At 41.1% G+C, this 17,238-nt stretch overlaps 1 protein-coding gene across 2 annotated transcripts in view; it reads left to right on the top strand.

The window, feature by feature from the left end:
• Nucleotides 1-17,238, top strand: part of CDH18 (cadherin 18) — a 310,510-nt gene that overhangs the window by 76,598 nt on the left and 216,674 nt on the right. For both annotated transcript variants that reach the window (XM_070747111.1, XM_070747112.1), the window contains one exon: nucleotides 7,053-7,528. In XM_070747111.1, the coding sequence (XP_070603212.1) occupies nucleotides 7,301-7,528 (228 nt within the window). In that variant the 5' untranslated portion in view covers nucleotides 7,053-7,300. The remainder of the gene's footprint in view (nucleotides 1-7,052; nucleotides 7,529-17,238) is intronic.

Genomic DNA, 17,238 nt, shown 5'->3' with positions numbered 1-17,238 from the left:
CAACACCCAAAATAGCAAGGACAGGTATTGAGAGGGTAGGACTAGCTGTTTATAATTATCGGTTTATGGAACAGACCTTGTGTGCATGCTACTATATCTATTGTGAACATTCATAAATTCAGGCAAGTGCATGGCCAGCATTTTGATAATACATGAATCAAGGCAGATGAACCTGAGTCTGCAGTTCTCAAAGTGGATCAGCTTATGTGCTATTCAGCTGGGCCTGTGTGCCATCCAAGTAGTGAGACTTCATTAACTATGCAGCATAGTGCCAGGGTTGGGTTCCTGGGAATTCATTAGCACTTCTCTGCTTCAATAAGCAGGAATTGGTATATTATAGCTTTCAGGTATGCTAGAAAAGTTCATCCTTCCATTCCTACAACTAGCACCTAGGCCCTGTTTAATTATTTATTTTAATTTAAGCTTTCTGGGAATCCTTTCTGAGTTCTGATTTTTTTTTCATGGAGATTCCCAGGTGATGACAAAGTACACAGCAGTACAGTGGAAATGCATGCTTTTCTCTCTTGCAGGTGGAAGGAGAGTCAGAGCTACTTTTAATGGCTTTTTATAGAATTACATAACCTAATTAGTTTCAAATGGTTACATTTTGTTAAGGGTAGATTCTGTATACTCATATAGAAGCTTAGTAATCAACAATTCATCTTTATCTCCAATGATTGTAATTGAAACCTGTTGCCTTATAAACAAAGAACAGCAGAAAAAAAGCACATACAGTACTTCTTTAATCCAAAGTACTGTGTTGTGCTATTTTGTGATATTCAATAAAGAACTTTTCTCAGGAATGCCAAAATTACTACAAAATTCACTTTCATTCCAAATAATAGAACACTACTATTTGACCATCAATATTACTGTCTTTCTCAGAAAGGTGAGTTATCTGTACTGGATTCTTTTTCATCCCAATCAATATTTATTTCTTTTGACCTTTCTAATTATCATAGTTAAAGAATTAATTCTGGGAAACCTAATGTGTTATGGAATGAACAATAAGGATAAAAGGAATTGGAGTTACAAAAGTAGAAGAAAGAGAGAGAGAGAGAGGTCCTCCAGAGACAATTTATTTAAGAAGACTTCAGAATGGTAAAGCCAAAGTGTTAAATAGGGTGAATGGAAGAGGCAGACAGAAGTGGCTTCAAAACAACAGCTCTTTATTTGGCAGCTATTTACAACCCAACAAAGGCTCTGTCTGACAACCAGCCCTTTTATAGGGAGCTGCCACACAATCTAGCCAATCAGCAGTCAGTATTTTCCCTCCAGAATGGAGGACCTGATTGAAGCCTGTTGTGATTCAGTCTGAGGCTCCTCAGGGAACGGCTGGAACTCTGCCGGCTCCATGCTCAGAGGGCGAGGACGAGGAACAGGAGGAGGAGGAGGACCAGGCAGATGGGGAAGAGGAATGTCAGGACGAGGAGGAGGGAGAACAGCCTGAGACCCCCGGGGGGAGCTCTCCCCAGCGAGTAGTCTGGAGTCATTAGATGAGAACGCACAAGCCATCATAGATATGAGGCACAGAAGGGCAGCACAACGAAGGGGACAATTAGCCAGGTATTTCCATCCCTAATAGGCAACAGCTGGGTTTGGGTGTGGTTCTCCTCAGAAAGGTTGAAAAAGCAGGCCCGCCCTTCCTGTATTGTGGAGAGTTATCTTTTGGGAGTCCTGTGACCTTGCTTCGATCCTTGGCGTCTCTGATTCTGGCTTATGGCCTCGAAGGCTGAAAACTTAGGAGAGGCGTGGGTTTTATTATCTACAGTGGTGTGTGTGCCAGCAAGAAGCCTGTTGTATTGTCTGGCCGTCGTGACTTTTCTGTGAAGCTTCAAAGCATTCCAGTTTGTAAGAACAGTTTTTGTTATCTGTGTTTGTTTTCAAAGATATAAAACGACTTTGCTTTTTACCAGCGTATCTGGCTACTCTTTTTAGTTGGTGTTGACGTCTGGGGGAACCCAGACAGAACAAAGCCTATGTGCTTCAATCTGAAAACGTAACAAGAAGTGATAGATGATGATGATGATGATGATGATGATGATGATAATAATAATAATAACCTAATATGTTTTGAAAGAAGGTAAAATGATATTTCAAGAATGTACTTTGTTGTTGAAAAGGAAGAGTTTATATTAAATAGTATTGCTAAGAATAACAGGAATTATTGAAAAAAAAATCATAGGAAAAATATAGGAAATGTAATAATGAATCTTGTGTGACTAATTCTGCTTTTAAAAAAACAATGGAGTTCTGATAAACATTTTCGGAGAAGATCTTTGCACTTTGAAACACATTTAGTAATATTTAGATTGCCGTGATGTACAGAAAGAAAAGAAAAAGGAAAATGAAAACTAACAACATGCGGCAAAAGCTTTATTCCTTCCTTCTGACTGAGAAAAACTATACAGATTTCAAAAGCTGACATGATCAAAGTATATATGCCATGTTTTATGTTCTGAAAAAAACAAGATATGCAAAAGAATAATAATATAGTTAACAATATTCCTTATACAAGTATATTTCTAGGCGTTTCAGGTAGCAGAGAATAATGCACATGTAAAAACACTGATCTGTATCTAACAGATTAATTCTTTGGAAGGCGAAATGAAAGTAGAGGCTTAGAAGCGTTGTGTATGAAGTGATATAAACTATTCAGATTATTTATTGTTTTTCTTTGACAGAAGCTATGGTGCCATCTTGCTGCTATTGCTTCATTTGTATTGGAAAATAAAGTATAGGCATCTGGGGATATTTCCCTCCTTAATTAGTAGAAAAAGACTGGAGTTTGCTCTTTGCCCTGATGAAACCTGACAGAAGTGTACTTGGACAGAGAACAGCCACTTGTTCCAGTGGGAATTATCATTTTTAAGTGTAGGTGTAGAAAGATAGAAGAAAATTCATACCCCATCATGGGGCTGGATTTGTTATCAGATCCTACATCTTTCCTGTATACTTCACTTTGCTGTTGTTTTTCAAGAACTTGCCCAGATATGCCCTTAATAGAATAGAATAGAATAGAATTTTTATTGGCCAAGTGTGATTGGACACACAAGGAATTTGTCTTGGTGCATATGCTCTCAACGTACATAAAATAAAATATACATTTGTCAAGAATCATGTGGTACAACACTTAATGATTGTCGTAGGGGTCAAATAAGCAATGAAGAAGCAATATTAATAAAAATCTTAGGATATTTATTATTTATTTATTTATTTATTATTTAGATTTGTATGCCGCCCCTCTCCGAGGACTCGGGGCGGCTCACAGCAGAGAAAACAAATCATAAATAATCCGAGCAAGTTTAAAACATTTAAGATTTAAAAGAAAACCCCATATACTAACAGACACACTCACAAGCATACCATACACAATTTAAACATGCCCAGGGGGAGATGTCTTAATTCCCCCATGCCTGACAGCAAAGGTGGGTTTTAAGGAGTTTACGGAAGGCAGGAAGAGTAGGGGCAGTTCTAATCTCCGGGGGGAGTTGGTTCCAGAGAGCCGGTGCCGCCACAGAGAAGGCTCTTCCCCTGGGGCCCGCCAACCGACACTTTTTAGTTGACGGGACCCGGAGAAGGCCCACTCTGTGGGACCTAATCGGTCGCTGGGATTCGTGCGGCAGGAGGCGGTCTCGGAGGTATTCTGGTCCGATGCCATGAAGGGCTTTAAAGGTCATAACCAACACTTTGAATTGTGACTGGAAATTGATCGGCAGCCAATGCAGACTGCGGAGTGATGGTGAAACATGGGCATACCTAGGTAAGCCCATGACTGCTCTCGCAGCTGCATTCTGCACGATCTGAAGTTTCCGAACACTTTTCAGAGGTAGCCCCATGTAGAGAGCATTACAGTAGTTGAACCTCGAGGTGATGAGGGCATGAGTGACTGTGAGCAATGAGTCCCGGTCCAGATAGGGCCGCAACTGGTGCACCAGGCGAACCTGGGCAAACGCCCCCTTCGCCACAGCTGAGAGATGGTTTTCTAATGTGAGCTGTGGATCGAGGAGGACGCCCAAGTTGCGGACCCTCTCTGAGGGGGGCAATGATCCCCCCCCAGGGTGATGGACGGACAGATGGGATTGTCCTTGGGAGGCATAACCCACAGCCACTCCGTCTTATCCGGGTTGAGCTTGAGTCTGTTGACACCTATCCAGGCCCCAACAGCCTCCAGGCACCGGCACATCACTTCCACCGCTTCGTTGACTGGGCATGGGGTGGAGATGAAAAGCTGGGTATCATCGGCGTATTGATGATACCTCACCCTATGTCCTTGGATGATCTCACCCAGCAGTTTCATGTAGATGTTGAATAGCAGGGGGGAGAGGACCGACCCCTGAGGCACCCCACAAGGGAGAGACCTCGGAGCCGACCTCTGACCCCCCACTAACACCGACTGCGACCGACCAGAGAGGTAGGAGGAGAACCACTGAAGAACAGTGCCTCCCACTCCCAACCCCTCCAGCCGGTGCAGAAGGATACCATGGTCGATGGTATCGAAAGCCGCTGAGAGGTCAAGAAGCACCAGGACAGAGGATAAACCCCTGTCCTGGGCCCGCCAGAGATCATCCATCAACGCGACCAAAGCGGTTTCCGTGCTGTAACCGGGCCTGAAGCCCAACTGCTGGGGACCTAGATAATCGGCTTCTTCCAAGGACCGCTGGAGCTGGAGTGCCACCACCTTCTCAACAACCTTCCCCATAAAGGGAAGGTTGGAGACTGGACGATAGTTATTAAGTACGGTTGGGTCCAGGGAGGGCTTCTTGAGGAGGGGGTGCACGAGCGCTTCTTTATAGAGTGTTGGAAAAACTCCCCTCCCCAAGGAAGCGCTGGTAATCTCCTGGGCCCAGCTCTGTGTCACCTCCCTGCTGGCCGAAACCAACCAGGAGGGACACGGATCCAGTAAACAGGTGGCGGAACTCACAGCTCCAATGGCCTTGTCCACTTCATCAGGTGTCACCAGATCAAACTCTTCCCAGACAGGTGGACAAGTACGTGCCCCAGTCACCTCGACTGACTCGTTGTCAGTCGACTCTGTTTTACAATTGGAGTCGAGGTCGGCCCGGATCTGAGCGACTTTATCAGCGAAAAACGTGTTGAAATCCTCGGCACTACTCTGCAAGGGCTCCCCAACTCCCTCCTGGTTGAGAAGGGAGCAGGTCACCCTAAACAGAGCGGCCGGGTGGGATTCCGCTGATGCAATCAAGGCGGCATGGTACGCGCATCTTGCCGCCTTGAGCGCCACTTTGTAAGTCTTAATAAAAGCTCTTACAAGTGTTCGATCAGATTCAGACCTACTCTTCCTCCATCGCTTCTCTAGACGTCTCTTTTGGCGTTTCAACTCCCGGAGCTCCTCGTTGAACCATGGGGCTCTACGGGGTCTAACGCCACGGAGAGGTCGCAAAGGCGCAATCCGGTCAAGAGCCTCCGCCGCAGCCCTGTTCCAGGCCTCCGCGAGAGACTCCGCCGAACTGTGGACGACGCAAAAAGTTACAGTCATACAGTCAACATGGGAGGAAATGGGTGATAGGAATGATGAGAAAAACTAGTAGAATAGAAGTGCAGATTTAGTAGAAAGTCTGACAGTGTTGAGGGAATTATTTGTTTAGTAGAGTGATGGCGTTCGGGAAAAAACTGTTCTTGTGTCTAGTTGTCTTGGTGTGCAGTGCTCTGTAGCGACGTTTTGAGGGTAGGAGTTGAAACGATTTGTGTCCAGGATGTGAGGGGTCAGTAAATATTTTACCCGCCCTCTTTTTGACTCGTGCAGTATACAGTTCCTCAATGGAAGGCAGATTGGCAGCAATTGTTTTTTCTGCAATTCTGATTATCCTCTGAAGTCTGTGTCGGTCCTGTTGGGTTGCAGCACCAAACCAGACAGTTATAGAGGTGCAGATGACAGACTCAATGATTCCTCTGTAGAACTGAATCAGCAGCTCCTTGGGCAGTTTGAGCTTCCTGAGCTGGCGCAGAAAGAACATTCTTTGTTGTGCTTTTTTGATGATGTGTCTTAAAAATTCCTCTACTGGCTACTGAATATATATTCATTTTTCCTCCTGCCACATTACCATAAGATAATGGTACACAGGGGTATGGAAAGTTTTCTTCTGTGAGGTGTAGTAGTTATTGTGTTAGATTTTGGGGTTGGCTGCATTTTAGAATGATTAGGAGTGCCCTGGTAAGTCTAAAATCAGTCTGCTCCAGAGTTTTATGTTTTCAGCCCATCATATCAAATATCTGCTTACTTTTTCAGATTTTTAAAAAGGCATACGATTTGCATTTGTTTCATTATTCTATTCCATTCCATTCCATTCTATTCTATTCTATTCTATTCTATGTGTATGTATTAATATTCAAGCCTCTTGATTGTCTAAAAACATTACAAAAAGTGTATATTGGAGAAGGAGATAAATGAATTCTAGTTCACACTAATTTGGGAAGTGCAAATTAAATTCAGCTGGCTCAAAAAATGCTGTGCTGTGCCTAGAAGATATCATCCAAATACTGTTCAACAGTTGTATTTATGTGTTGCCCAGTAATGTGGAAAGTTCTGTATTTTCCAAAAGAAATGCATATGGCACTGTTTCTACATTATGCTTCTCATAATCTGTCTTGAGCGGGGATAACAAAAACTACTTATAGAGGCTTGAGTATAAAAGCCAACTTCCCAAAATAAATTAAACAAACAAACAAACAAACAAACAAACAAACAAACAAACATGGTGATATATGGAAATTGTGTTACCTGACCTTTTAATAATTGGTAAACCTTCATAAATATATTAAAAAATGTATATGGGGGCTTCATACTCATTGTAGTTTTGTTCTCTTGATTCTATTCATCTTGACAAACAATACTAATTTTAAATGCACACACACACACACACACACCTCCACCCCATTCACAGATTCATTTTTTCAAAAGGTTTCTGTGGGATACTTCCTTGGCATAACCATCTAATACTGTAAGATAAATGCTCATTATTTGAAGTAGAAAACTGAGACTTCGGTTCTTAGTAGTATATGTAATGTGTTTTTTCCCCCTTTTCCACTAGGTATAAAATGTGTGGCTTCAACAATCAGTTGTGAAGATCACCAATGTCAGCAATTTCTTCACTTGGCTTTTCATGATGTGAACAGACCAATGGGCAACTAAATCATGGACAAGCTAAAACAAACTTTATGGACTGTTTTTTTAAATCAGTTATTTCCTTCTTCCATGGTAACTATTAACGGATTATAGTGAGAAAGAGAAACTGGAAAACGGAGAAAGAAGCACTTTGAATTGGAAAGTGATCCTACAATGAGAATTACGAGCACATCTTGTATCTGTCCAGTCCTAGTTTGTCTCTGTTTTGTGCAGAGGTGTTATGGAACTGCACATCATGGCTCCATTAAGGTGACTAGAAATCAAACCAAACATATAGAAGGGGAAACAGAAGTCCACCATCGCCCCAAACGTGGATGGGTATGGAACCAGTTCTTTGTTTTAGAAGAGCACATGGGACCGGATCCACAATATGTTGGAAAGGTAATATCACTCTAATGTTCTACAAATGGCTTCTGTGCCACAGTTAACCAAACTTCTTCAAGGCCAGATGTTATACAAGAGCCATGGTGGCACAGTGATTGGAATGCAATTTTGCTGACTGCCAGCTACCAGCAGTTCAGCTGTTTAAATCTCATGGTTGACTCAGCCTTCCATTCTTCGTAGGTTGGTAAAATGAAGACCCAGATGGTTGGGGGTAATATGCTGACTGTGTAAACCACTTAGAGAGGGCTGTAAAGCACCAGGAAGTAGTATATAAATTATTATGCTATTACTACTGCTATATTTGGTACATTCACTATAGTATTTTGACATTCCACAGAAACTATTTTTAGAAAGAACATCTCACTTAATTGTGGACTGTTTTCTTAGAAACAGTCAGTTATTGCTAATATGAGGATAAATTCTAGCAATGCAGTATAAGAGAATCTGTGTTTGTTGCAGGTATAGGAGCAATGTGAATTGCATGAATTTGAATTACACTTTAAGACTATAGTAGGAGAATATTATAATCCAGAATAGGATTAATGATCAGAGAACCATGGATTTTTTAGAGCAATTTTTATATATGGCTCTATTACCTGGGTTTGTGTGTGTGCGTTTGTGTGTACATACGTATGTACACGTATGCCCGTACATTTGTAGGTATGTTTTTGTATTGCCACAGTACAAAGCAGTGATGGGATTCAGCACGTTCTGACCAGTTCTAGAGAACCGGTAGTGAACATTTTGAGTAATTCAGATAAACAATAAATACTACCTCTGACTGCCCCTGCCCCTATCTATTCTCTGCCTCCCGAGCCCCAGCTGACTGGGAGGAAATTCATACACTTATGCCAAACACTTTCTCTAAAATGTAACCTTGGCTGTATACATATTAGCTGCATTTTGTCAATTATGGGTACTTATATGATTGCTAAAATATTTAGCAGTCTTTTTTGAAGGTTGAGTCTAAGATAAAATAAAACAAATATAAAATAAAATAATTGTCCCCCTTCCAGTAGTTTTTGCCCATGGTGATTTGGGCTGCTCCCAGCACCTTAAAAAAATATTCAAACTTTCAGAACACTGAAATGAAAATAACGCATATAAATCAACGTAAATATCTGCCTAGGATTCTACCAATCCACAAATCTAGAACAAATCTACGAGCTGGGTGATCAGATCATACATCCTTCCTGTGACTTGACTTTGCAATTGTTTTTCAAAAACTTCCTCTTAAGGGCCTGGGTATAACAAATTCCAGAGAAAGACAGGGTGCGGTGAAGTCACACTATGATCTTTAATTGATCTAAACTCAGCTGCTTTTTTCCATAGAGAAAAACCTTAGATCTTATTGGATTAAATAAGAGGCCCAGTAACCATATCTTTAGTTGTTTCTATGTCAAAACCGCTGGCTTTCCTATGAAAGGATATTATCCCTATGTAACTTATACATGATTACAGATTTTGGATGTTTCTGAGGATACATGTGCACATCAGAGATGGGTTCCTATTGTTTTGGACCGATTCTATAGAACTGTTAGTAACCTGGCAGCCTGGGTCACTAGAACTGGCAGCAACCCAGCCTGCTGCACACACACACCTTTTTTTTTTGCTTCCACAGAAGCTTTTATTTAGTACTGCACATGTGTGTGGTGCATAACATGTGCCCACCATGACACACATCTGTGAGCGAACTGGCAGTAGAAGAATCCAGAACCCACCCCAGTACACATATTTTGTTTGTTTGTTTGTTTGTTTGTTTCTTTGTTGATTGATTGGATTTGTATGCCGCCCCTCTCCGGAGACTCGGGGTGGCTAACAACAATAACAAAATGGCATATGATAATCATCCAATACTAAAAACAGTTAAAAACCCATTACAGTGATCCCTCGAGTATCGCGAGGGTTACGTTCCAAGACCCCTCACGATACTCGATTTTTCGCAATATAGTGGTGCGGAAGTAAAAACACCATCTGCGCATGCGTGCCCTTTTTTCCATGGCCGTGCATGTGCAGATGATGTTTTTACTTCCGCACCTGGGAAGACCGAGGGAAGGTTCCTTCCGCCGCCCAGCAGCTGATCTGCTCGGCAGCGCCGCAGCAGCGAGGAGCCAAAGATCGGGGTTTCCCCGCCGCCCACGCAAAGGGAAAACCCCGATCTTCGGCTCCTCGCTGCTGCCGCGCCCACCGCTTGTCCGCCCGCCGCTTGTCCGCCCGCCGCTTGTCCGCCGCTTGTCCACCTGCCACTTGTCCGTCGCCTGCCTGCCCGCCTGCCCGCCGCTTGTCCGCCCGCCGCTTGTCCGCCCGCCGCTTGTCCGCCCGCCGCTTGTCCGCCCGCCGCTTGTCTGCCGCCTGCCTGCCCGCCTGCCCGCCGCTTGTCTGCCCGCTGCTTGTCCGCCTGCTGCTTGTCCGCCACTTGTCCGCCCGCCGCTTGTCCGCCGCCTGCCTGCCCGCCTGCCCGCCGCTTGTCCGCCCGCCGCTTGTCTGCCGCTTGTCCGCCCGCTGCTTGTCCGCCGCCTGCCTGCCCGCCTGCCCGCCGCTCGGTGCACGAGAGAGGGAAAGTGAGAAAAAGAGGGAGAGCAAGAGGGGGAGAGATAGAGAAAGAGAGAGAAGGAAAGAAAGAAAGAGATGAGAAAGGAAGGAAGAGAGTGAGAGAGAGGAAGAAAGAGAGAGAGAGAAGAGTGGAGTATTTTTTAATTAATATTTTCTGAAAAATCGCGATATAGCGTTTTGCGAAGATTGAGATCGCGAAACTCGAGGGATCACTGTATTATAAAAAACCAAACATACATACAGACATACCATGCATAAAATTGTAGAGGCCTAGGGGGAAAGAGTATCTCAATTCCCCTATGCCTGGCGGAAGAGGTGGGTTTTAAGCAGCTTACGAAAGGCAAGGAGGGTGGGGGCAATTCTAATCTCCGGGGGAGTTGGTTCCAGAGGGCTGGGGCCGGCACAGAGAAGGCTCTTCCCCTTGTTCCCGCCAAGCGACATTGTTTAGTTGACGGGACCCGGAGAAGACCCACTCTGTGGGACCTAACTGGTCGCTGGGATTCGTGCAGCAGAAGGCGGTCCCGGAGATAATCTGGTCTGGTGCCATGAAGGGCTTTATAGGTCATAACCAACACTTTGAATTGTGACCGGAAACTGATCGGCAACCAATGCAGACTGCGGAGTGTTGGTGTAACATGGGCATATTTGGGAAAGCCCATGATTGCTCTCGCAGCTGCATTCTACATGATCTGAAGTTTCCGAACACTTTTCAAAGGTAGCCCCATGTAGAGAGCGTTACAGTAGTCGAGCCTCGAGGTGATGAGAGCATGAGTGACTGAGCAGTGACCCCCGGTCCAAATAGGGTCGCAACTGGTGCACCAGGCGAACTTGGGCGAACGCCCCCCCTCGCCACAGCTGAAAGATGTTTCTCTAACGTGAGCTGTGGATCGAGGAGGACGCCCAAGTTGCGAATCCTCTCTGAGGGGGTCAATGATTCTCCCCCCAGGGTAATGGACGGATAGATGGAATTGTCCTTGGGAGGCAAGACCCACAGCCACTCTGTCTTGTCTGGGTTGAGTTTGAGTTTGTTGACCCATCCAGGCCCCAACAGCCTCCAGACACCGGCACATATATATTTATGTGGTTCAAAAATGTATCTTATCTTCTGCTTGACGTAAGATTTGAGGGGAGTGGAAATGGAGCTCCTCTTTTAAACCTGGCAGAATTATTTTCATGCAACCATGGAAAAGGGCTTGCTGTGAATAAAACAAACGGAACAATAAGTCACCTATTTTGTTTTCTAGATTTTACAGGTGTGTCTCAGATTTAGTTGCAATAATTGTAATGCGCTTCAAGTGATCAGCTGCATGGAGTGTTCCAACAGTTACGCAACTGTAGAATTGTAGCTAAAATCAAGATATAAAAGAAAAAAGAAAAACAAGGTTAGTTTGCAACTTGATTTCTATGCCTTTGGAAAGGGGCATGGCAAGACAGGCTAATATTTAGAAATTTAATGGTAATTCAAAACCACTTAAAAAAAAATCCTCTCCATATATTTAAAATCTTAAGCAACTGCTTGGATAAACAAATACTGTACATACAATAAATGTGACAATTAAAGATTTTTCCTTCATATTTAATCCTGTTGGTCTGGGCTTTATATCAAACTAAAGGGATAGATCTTTGTTTTTAGGCAGTGTTATAATGGAAGTAGGCTCTCATACTTTATTTTTATTTTTTTTTGAAAATAAATTTATTAAATATATACAATAAAAACCAAATACAGAAAGACAAAAGAGATATACATATTGTACATTTTAACATTTACACTCTACTTATGTAGTAATTGGGGAGTGGGAGAAGGGGGTTGTGAAGGGATGGAAGTAGATATAGAAGGAAGGGGGATAGGGAAAAGAAGGAGGGGGGGATAGAGAAGCGAAAACCAGTGTTAGAGCTGGGTCTTTCATGATTTGCGGCCTGTAGTTTGAGCTCGTAGTTGGTGTGTTTTACCCTAAGGCTTTATCGATATGTTTTGTATGTAGTTTTTAGTGCCAATATGTATAATTGATTTAGGGGTTTATTTTCTTTGTAAAGTTGGAGTTCGTGTCGATCGATGTTTACAGTTTGTTGTTTCAATTTGATGTTATGATTTGTGATGTAAATTGCTATTTTTTCAAGTTGTTTTTGTTGGATATTTTTCTTGATGAATAATTTTTAGATAATTCCTTTTTTTTAACCAGAGGTACCATTTATCCCAAGCTTTGTAGAAATCTGTCTCATCCTTGTTTTGCAGTTCCATTGTTAGTTTGGACATTTCTGCACATTCCATTATTTTAATCAAGAGTGATAGGGTAGTTGGGTTTTTTCCTTGCTTCCAAAATTGTGCATATAAAATCCGTGCGCCTGTAATAATATGGATTATAATATATCTGTTTTCTTTACTAAAATTTTGTCTTGTGATTCCTAGTAGAAATAGTTCGGGTTTCGCATGGATAGTCTGAGAAGTAATTTGTTCTAGTATAGTTTTAATTTTTTCCCAATATTTTTGGGTGGTTTCACATGTCCACCAGATGTGGTAATATGTACCTGGTTTTTCCCTGCATTTCCAACATAATGGTGATAGATTTGGATACATTTTTGCAAGTCTAGCAGGTGGCAAGTGCCATCTGTAGAACATTTTATAATGGTTTTCCTTATATGAGGTTGCCATCGTTAGTTTATAGTTAGCAGTCCAAATTTTTTCCCATTCGTTTAAATAAATTGTGTACCCAAAGTTTTGTGACCACGCTATCATAATTCCTTTAACTATTTCTTCAACAGTATCGTGTTGAAGGAGGATATTGTATATATTTGATATTTGCTTTTTTTGTGGACCAAAAATTATTTTATCGAGGGGGTTATTTTTTTGGAAGTCTGATTTGTTCTTATCTTCATTATATTTTGATTTTATTTGTAGGTAGTGTAACCAATCTACTTTAATACCTTTTTCCATGAGTTTTTGCTTAGGGATTAGTTCATTATTTTCGTTTAGTAGTTGGTCGTATGTTATAATTTTATCAGGGGTTAATGCATTCGGGTATATAATGGCTTCTGTTGGTGAAATCCATTTTGGGATGCAGAGGTAGTGGTTTTTTTTAATGAAGTGCCAGGTGTTAATTAAGGTTTTTCGGATGTAGTGTGATCTGAAATATGTTGGTATTTTATCTATGTCTGTCATCAGAAACTTGTGCCACCCGGATTGAAGGTCATAGCCTTCAAGTGTTAATATTCTAGAATTTTTAAGTATTATCCATTCTTTCAGTAGGTTTACAATTGAGGCATGGTAGTATAGTTCCATGTTTGGTAACCCAAATCCACCCCTTAACCTATGGTCTTGTAGGTCCTTAAGTTTTATCCTGGCCTTTTTTTTTGTCCATATGAATTTACGAATTTTTTTTGTGTAAGTTTTTGAAAAAGGTCCTGTTTAGTTTAATGGGTGCAGTTTGGAAAAGGTATAGAAATCTAGGAAGTATATTGCTTTTAATTACAGCAATTTTCCCCATTATAGAGAGTGGGAGTTTCGACCATCTGCAAAAATCTTTGTCCATTTCATTGATTAGTTTATCATAATTGTCTTTCTTGATAGTGCTGCAATTTGCGGTAATCCATAATCCTAAGTATTTAACTTTTTTGGTGGTTTTTATTTTAGTGGATTCTTCTAATTTCGATATCTGCTGTTTTGTCATATTTTTTGTTATCATTTTTGTATTTTCTCTATTAATTTTTAATCCAGCAATCTCTCCAAATTTATTTATTTCATTAATTAGGATAGGTGCAGATTTTAAGGGGTCTTGTACAATGAACACCATGTCATCAGCAAAAGCTTGAAGTTTATAGTGTTCATTTTTAATTTTTAATCCTTGGATTTCCTTGTTGTGTCTTATTTTATTTAGTAGAACTTCTAGTGCAAAGATAAAGATCAGGGGGGCTAAGGGACAGCCCTGCCTCACTCCTTTTTTTATATTTATTGTTTCTGTCATATCATTGTTTATCAGTATTTTGGCTGTTTGTATTGAGTATATAGTTTTAATGAGTTCTGTAAATTTATTACCAAATTGCATTGATGCTATTTGTGTTGTAAAGAATTGCCAGTATAAACTATCAAAAGCTTTCTGTAGATCTACGAATAGGAATGCTACTGGTTTATCTATGTTTTTATCATAGTATTCTAAAGAGTCCAAAATAATCCTTGTGTTTGTTGTTATGTTTCTTGCCGGAAGGAAGCCATTTTGGTCTGTATGTATTCTAACAGTTAATATTTGTTTAAATCTTTCGGCTATGATGGATGCAAAGATTTTATAATCTGAGTTAAGCAGGGATATTGGGCGATAATTTTGAATGTAAGCTCTATTTTGTGTATCTTTAGGTATTAAAGTTATGTAGACCTCTTTCCAGGAGGAAGGAAGTTTTGAACCCTCGAGAATTTCATTAACAAGGGGTAACATTATAGGCTCCAGAATTTCTTGAAATTGTTTGTAAAATTCGGCAGGTATACCGTCTGTGCCCGGGGTTTTATTATTTTTTTGTTTTGTAATTGCATTAGTTAGTTCCATTGATGTTATTTTATCATTTAGCATATCTCATACTTTAAAAGGGAAATCAATTGTGTTTACAGCAGAGATACATGTATTTATCAGTTTGACCAGAAAAGAATAATGGATGGCATATTTCAATCTTCCAAGTTGTTTTTTCTTTAAATCTAAGTAATCCTGAGACTTATTTATTTGGAAATATGAGCATTACAGTATCACTTGTAGTTAGGACAAAGAGAGAGAGAGAGAGATTGAGAAAATATCAGAAATAATTGGGCATCTTTCATCTCCTATATTATATTTACAGTATAATGAAAATCAGAAGCTTTCCTCATCTATAAATGTATCTACTTAAAAATAAAACTATAGGCAAATCCGTTGTAGTTTGCATATAACATGATAGTGACATTAATAACTCTCAAAGTTCTTTACCAATTTTGTTTTTTTTACCTTAAAATTAAATCTATACATTTTGATTAATTATAGAGACAAATACTTCATTCATATGATCTACATCAGTGATTTGATTTAATTTAATTTATTAAATTTATAAGCCACCTAACTCCTTCTGGGCTCTGGGTAGTGAGCCTTTTTTGGCTTGGGTGCCAAAAGGGTGCCCATGAGAGAGATAGGGCGCATACATGTGCCCACACCCATAATACAATACCCTCCCCCCTCATCTGAAATGATACTAAGAACTCTTCTAATATGATCCTTTAAAATATGGCATATTTTTACACTGTAAAATATACAGTGATTTCCTGCCAGACGATTTTAACTGTGATACAAGAAGATGGAAGCTGCATATGAGCAGATTAAATCAAATAAATCTTAGAAGAAGGAGAAAACCCTCCTAATTTCTTAAATTTTCATATTTATCACAATTTCTTAGTCTTTAGGGAGGATATCAGCTCCACTATTATATGCCTGAATAATTTCTTTGAAGAGGTATTACTGCATCTTTTCATCTTAAATTTGGCAGTAATAAGGATTTATTTCAATCCTAAAAAAATTTTTAGACCTCTCAATGGGAATGTTATATATGGCATATATGTATCAAAGGCAAAAGATGGACAAAAATGGATGAAGAAACTGTTTAATATCTTCCATTGTGAAAATCTCTATCAGTATATATATAGCAATTATCACTACCTAATACCTGGCTATGTAATTAAGCCAATTTAGCTGCCTATCTGGGAACATGGAGTCTATTCATACTGTACAAATACCAATTTTCCATAAAGAAATACCCTGTTTCCCCGATAGTAAGACACCCCCGATTGTAAGACGTATCAGGGGTTTCAGGGGGGTCGGCTAATATAAGCTGTACCCTGAAAGTAAGACATATGTCTTACTTTCGGGGAAACACGGGGGTATTGCCAGGGGGGAGCCCGATGACGTCGCTTCCAAGCTCCCCGCGCGCCCCTCGCCGCCACCGCCTCTTCCCCTGCTTGGCAAAGCGAAGGATGGCGCTGGTCCGAAGCGAGCCGAGCGGGCAGCGGCTTGCAGCGAAGGCGCTCGTCCCAGCAACCGAGTCCTGCCGAGGCTCGGCTGCAAGCGGCCAGCGAGGCCGACCAGCTCCAAGGCGAGCGGCCGGAGCTGCGCCCTCCTTCGCCCGCCTCCTTTCCGGCAGGCAGGTGGGGCTGCCCAACTGCGCAGAGCGGCTCCTCCCCTCCAGACACACGCTTCCCCGACACGCGTCTGCGGCTCCACGCGTGCACGCCGCTTGGAGCCCTGAGGTTGAACTTGGAAAAGAGCTCATGAGGCTCCTGTCCCGCGGCTGCCCTTCTGGACTCTGGGGAGATGCCTTCGGGAACGCGACCCTTTCAATTTTTTTCCAATGTAAGACATACCCCGAAAGTAAGACGTAGTGGGGCTTTTGGGGGTAAAAAGAAAGTAAGACACTGTCTTACTTTCGGGGAAACACGGTAGGATTTTTCCATGAAGGATAATGGCCAATAAAAACAGTCTTTTAGAAGATTGCAATATTACATATATTATTATATGTAATAATGCTGGTCTTGTTTTGCTTCCGTTTGTTTTTTCTTGCCAATTTTTTAAGTAAGTAATTTGAGGTGCATTTACATTACATGTGTGTCTCAAAATATATAAGCATTTTACTAAATTTTACTAAATACAGACTCTTGACCTCCTTATATTAAGCCAGGAATCCTAGAGGAGCTTTTATTAACAGTCATTTGGTGATGAATTTACCTTTTTAGGGGAGTTATTTAAAAACCTGTAAAAGGAGGTGTTCAGTCATGTGTAAGTTCCTGCTATTTGAACACAAAAACCACTTTGGATTTCCCAAATCTGTAAAAGCGGGAACTGAAGAAAATGACACAAATTATGTAAGGATCTTGAGGATAGAATCCCTGTGCAAAGTCCCGTGTCTCTAGCTGAATAAGTTGTGGCTTAGCTATCACAGTGTTCTGGTACAGTATTTTAACATAATTGATTAAAAAATATAGAGAGAGATTGCTTAAAATAGTGTATTTATACTGTCCTCAAATAGTATTTATTTATTTGTTTGTTTGACTTGTAAGATTACATACTGTATATCCACTTGGTTTCTTCCAGTCTGTATAGAGGTAGGCAATTGTTATTCAATTGTTATTGTTAGTGCTTAATTGCTTCCAGGCT

The sequence above is a fragment of the Erythrolamprus reginae genome, chromosome 3 (genome assembly GCF_031021105.1).
Source record: "Erythrolamprus reginae isolate rEryReg1 chromosome 3, rEryReg1.hap1, whole genome shotgun sequence".
NCBI classification, from domain to species: domain Eukaryota; kingdom Metazoa; phylum Chordata; class Lepidosauria; order Squamata; family Dipsadidae; genus Erythrolamprus; species Erythrolamprus reginae.
This window is presented reverse-complemented; position numbering and strand designations above follow the sequence as displayed.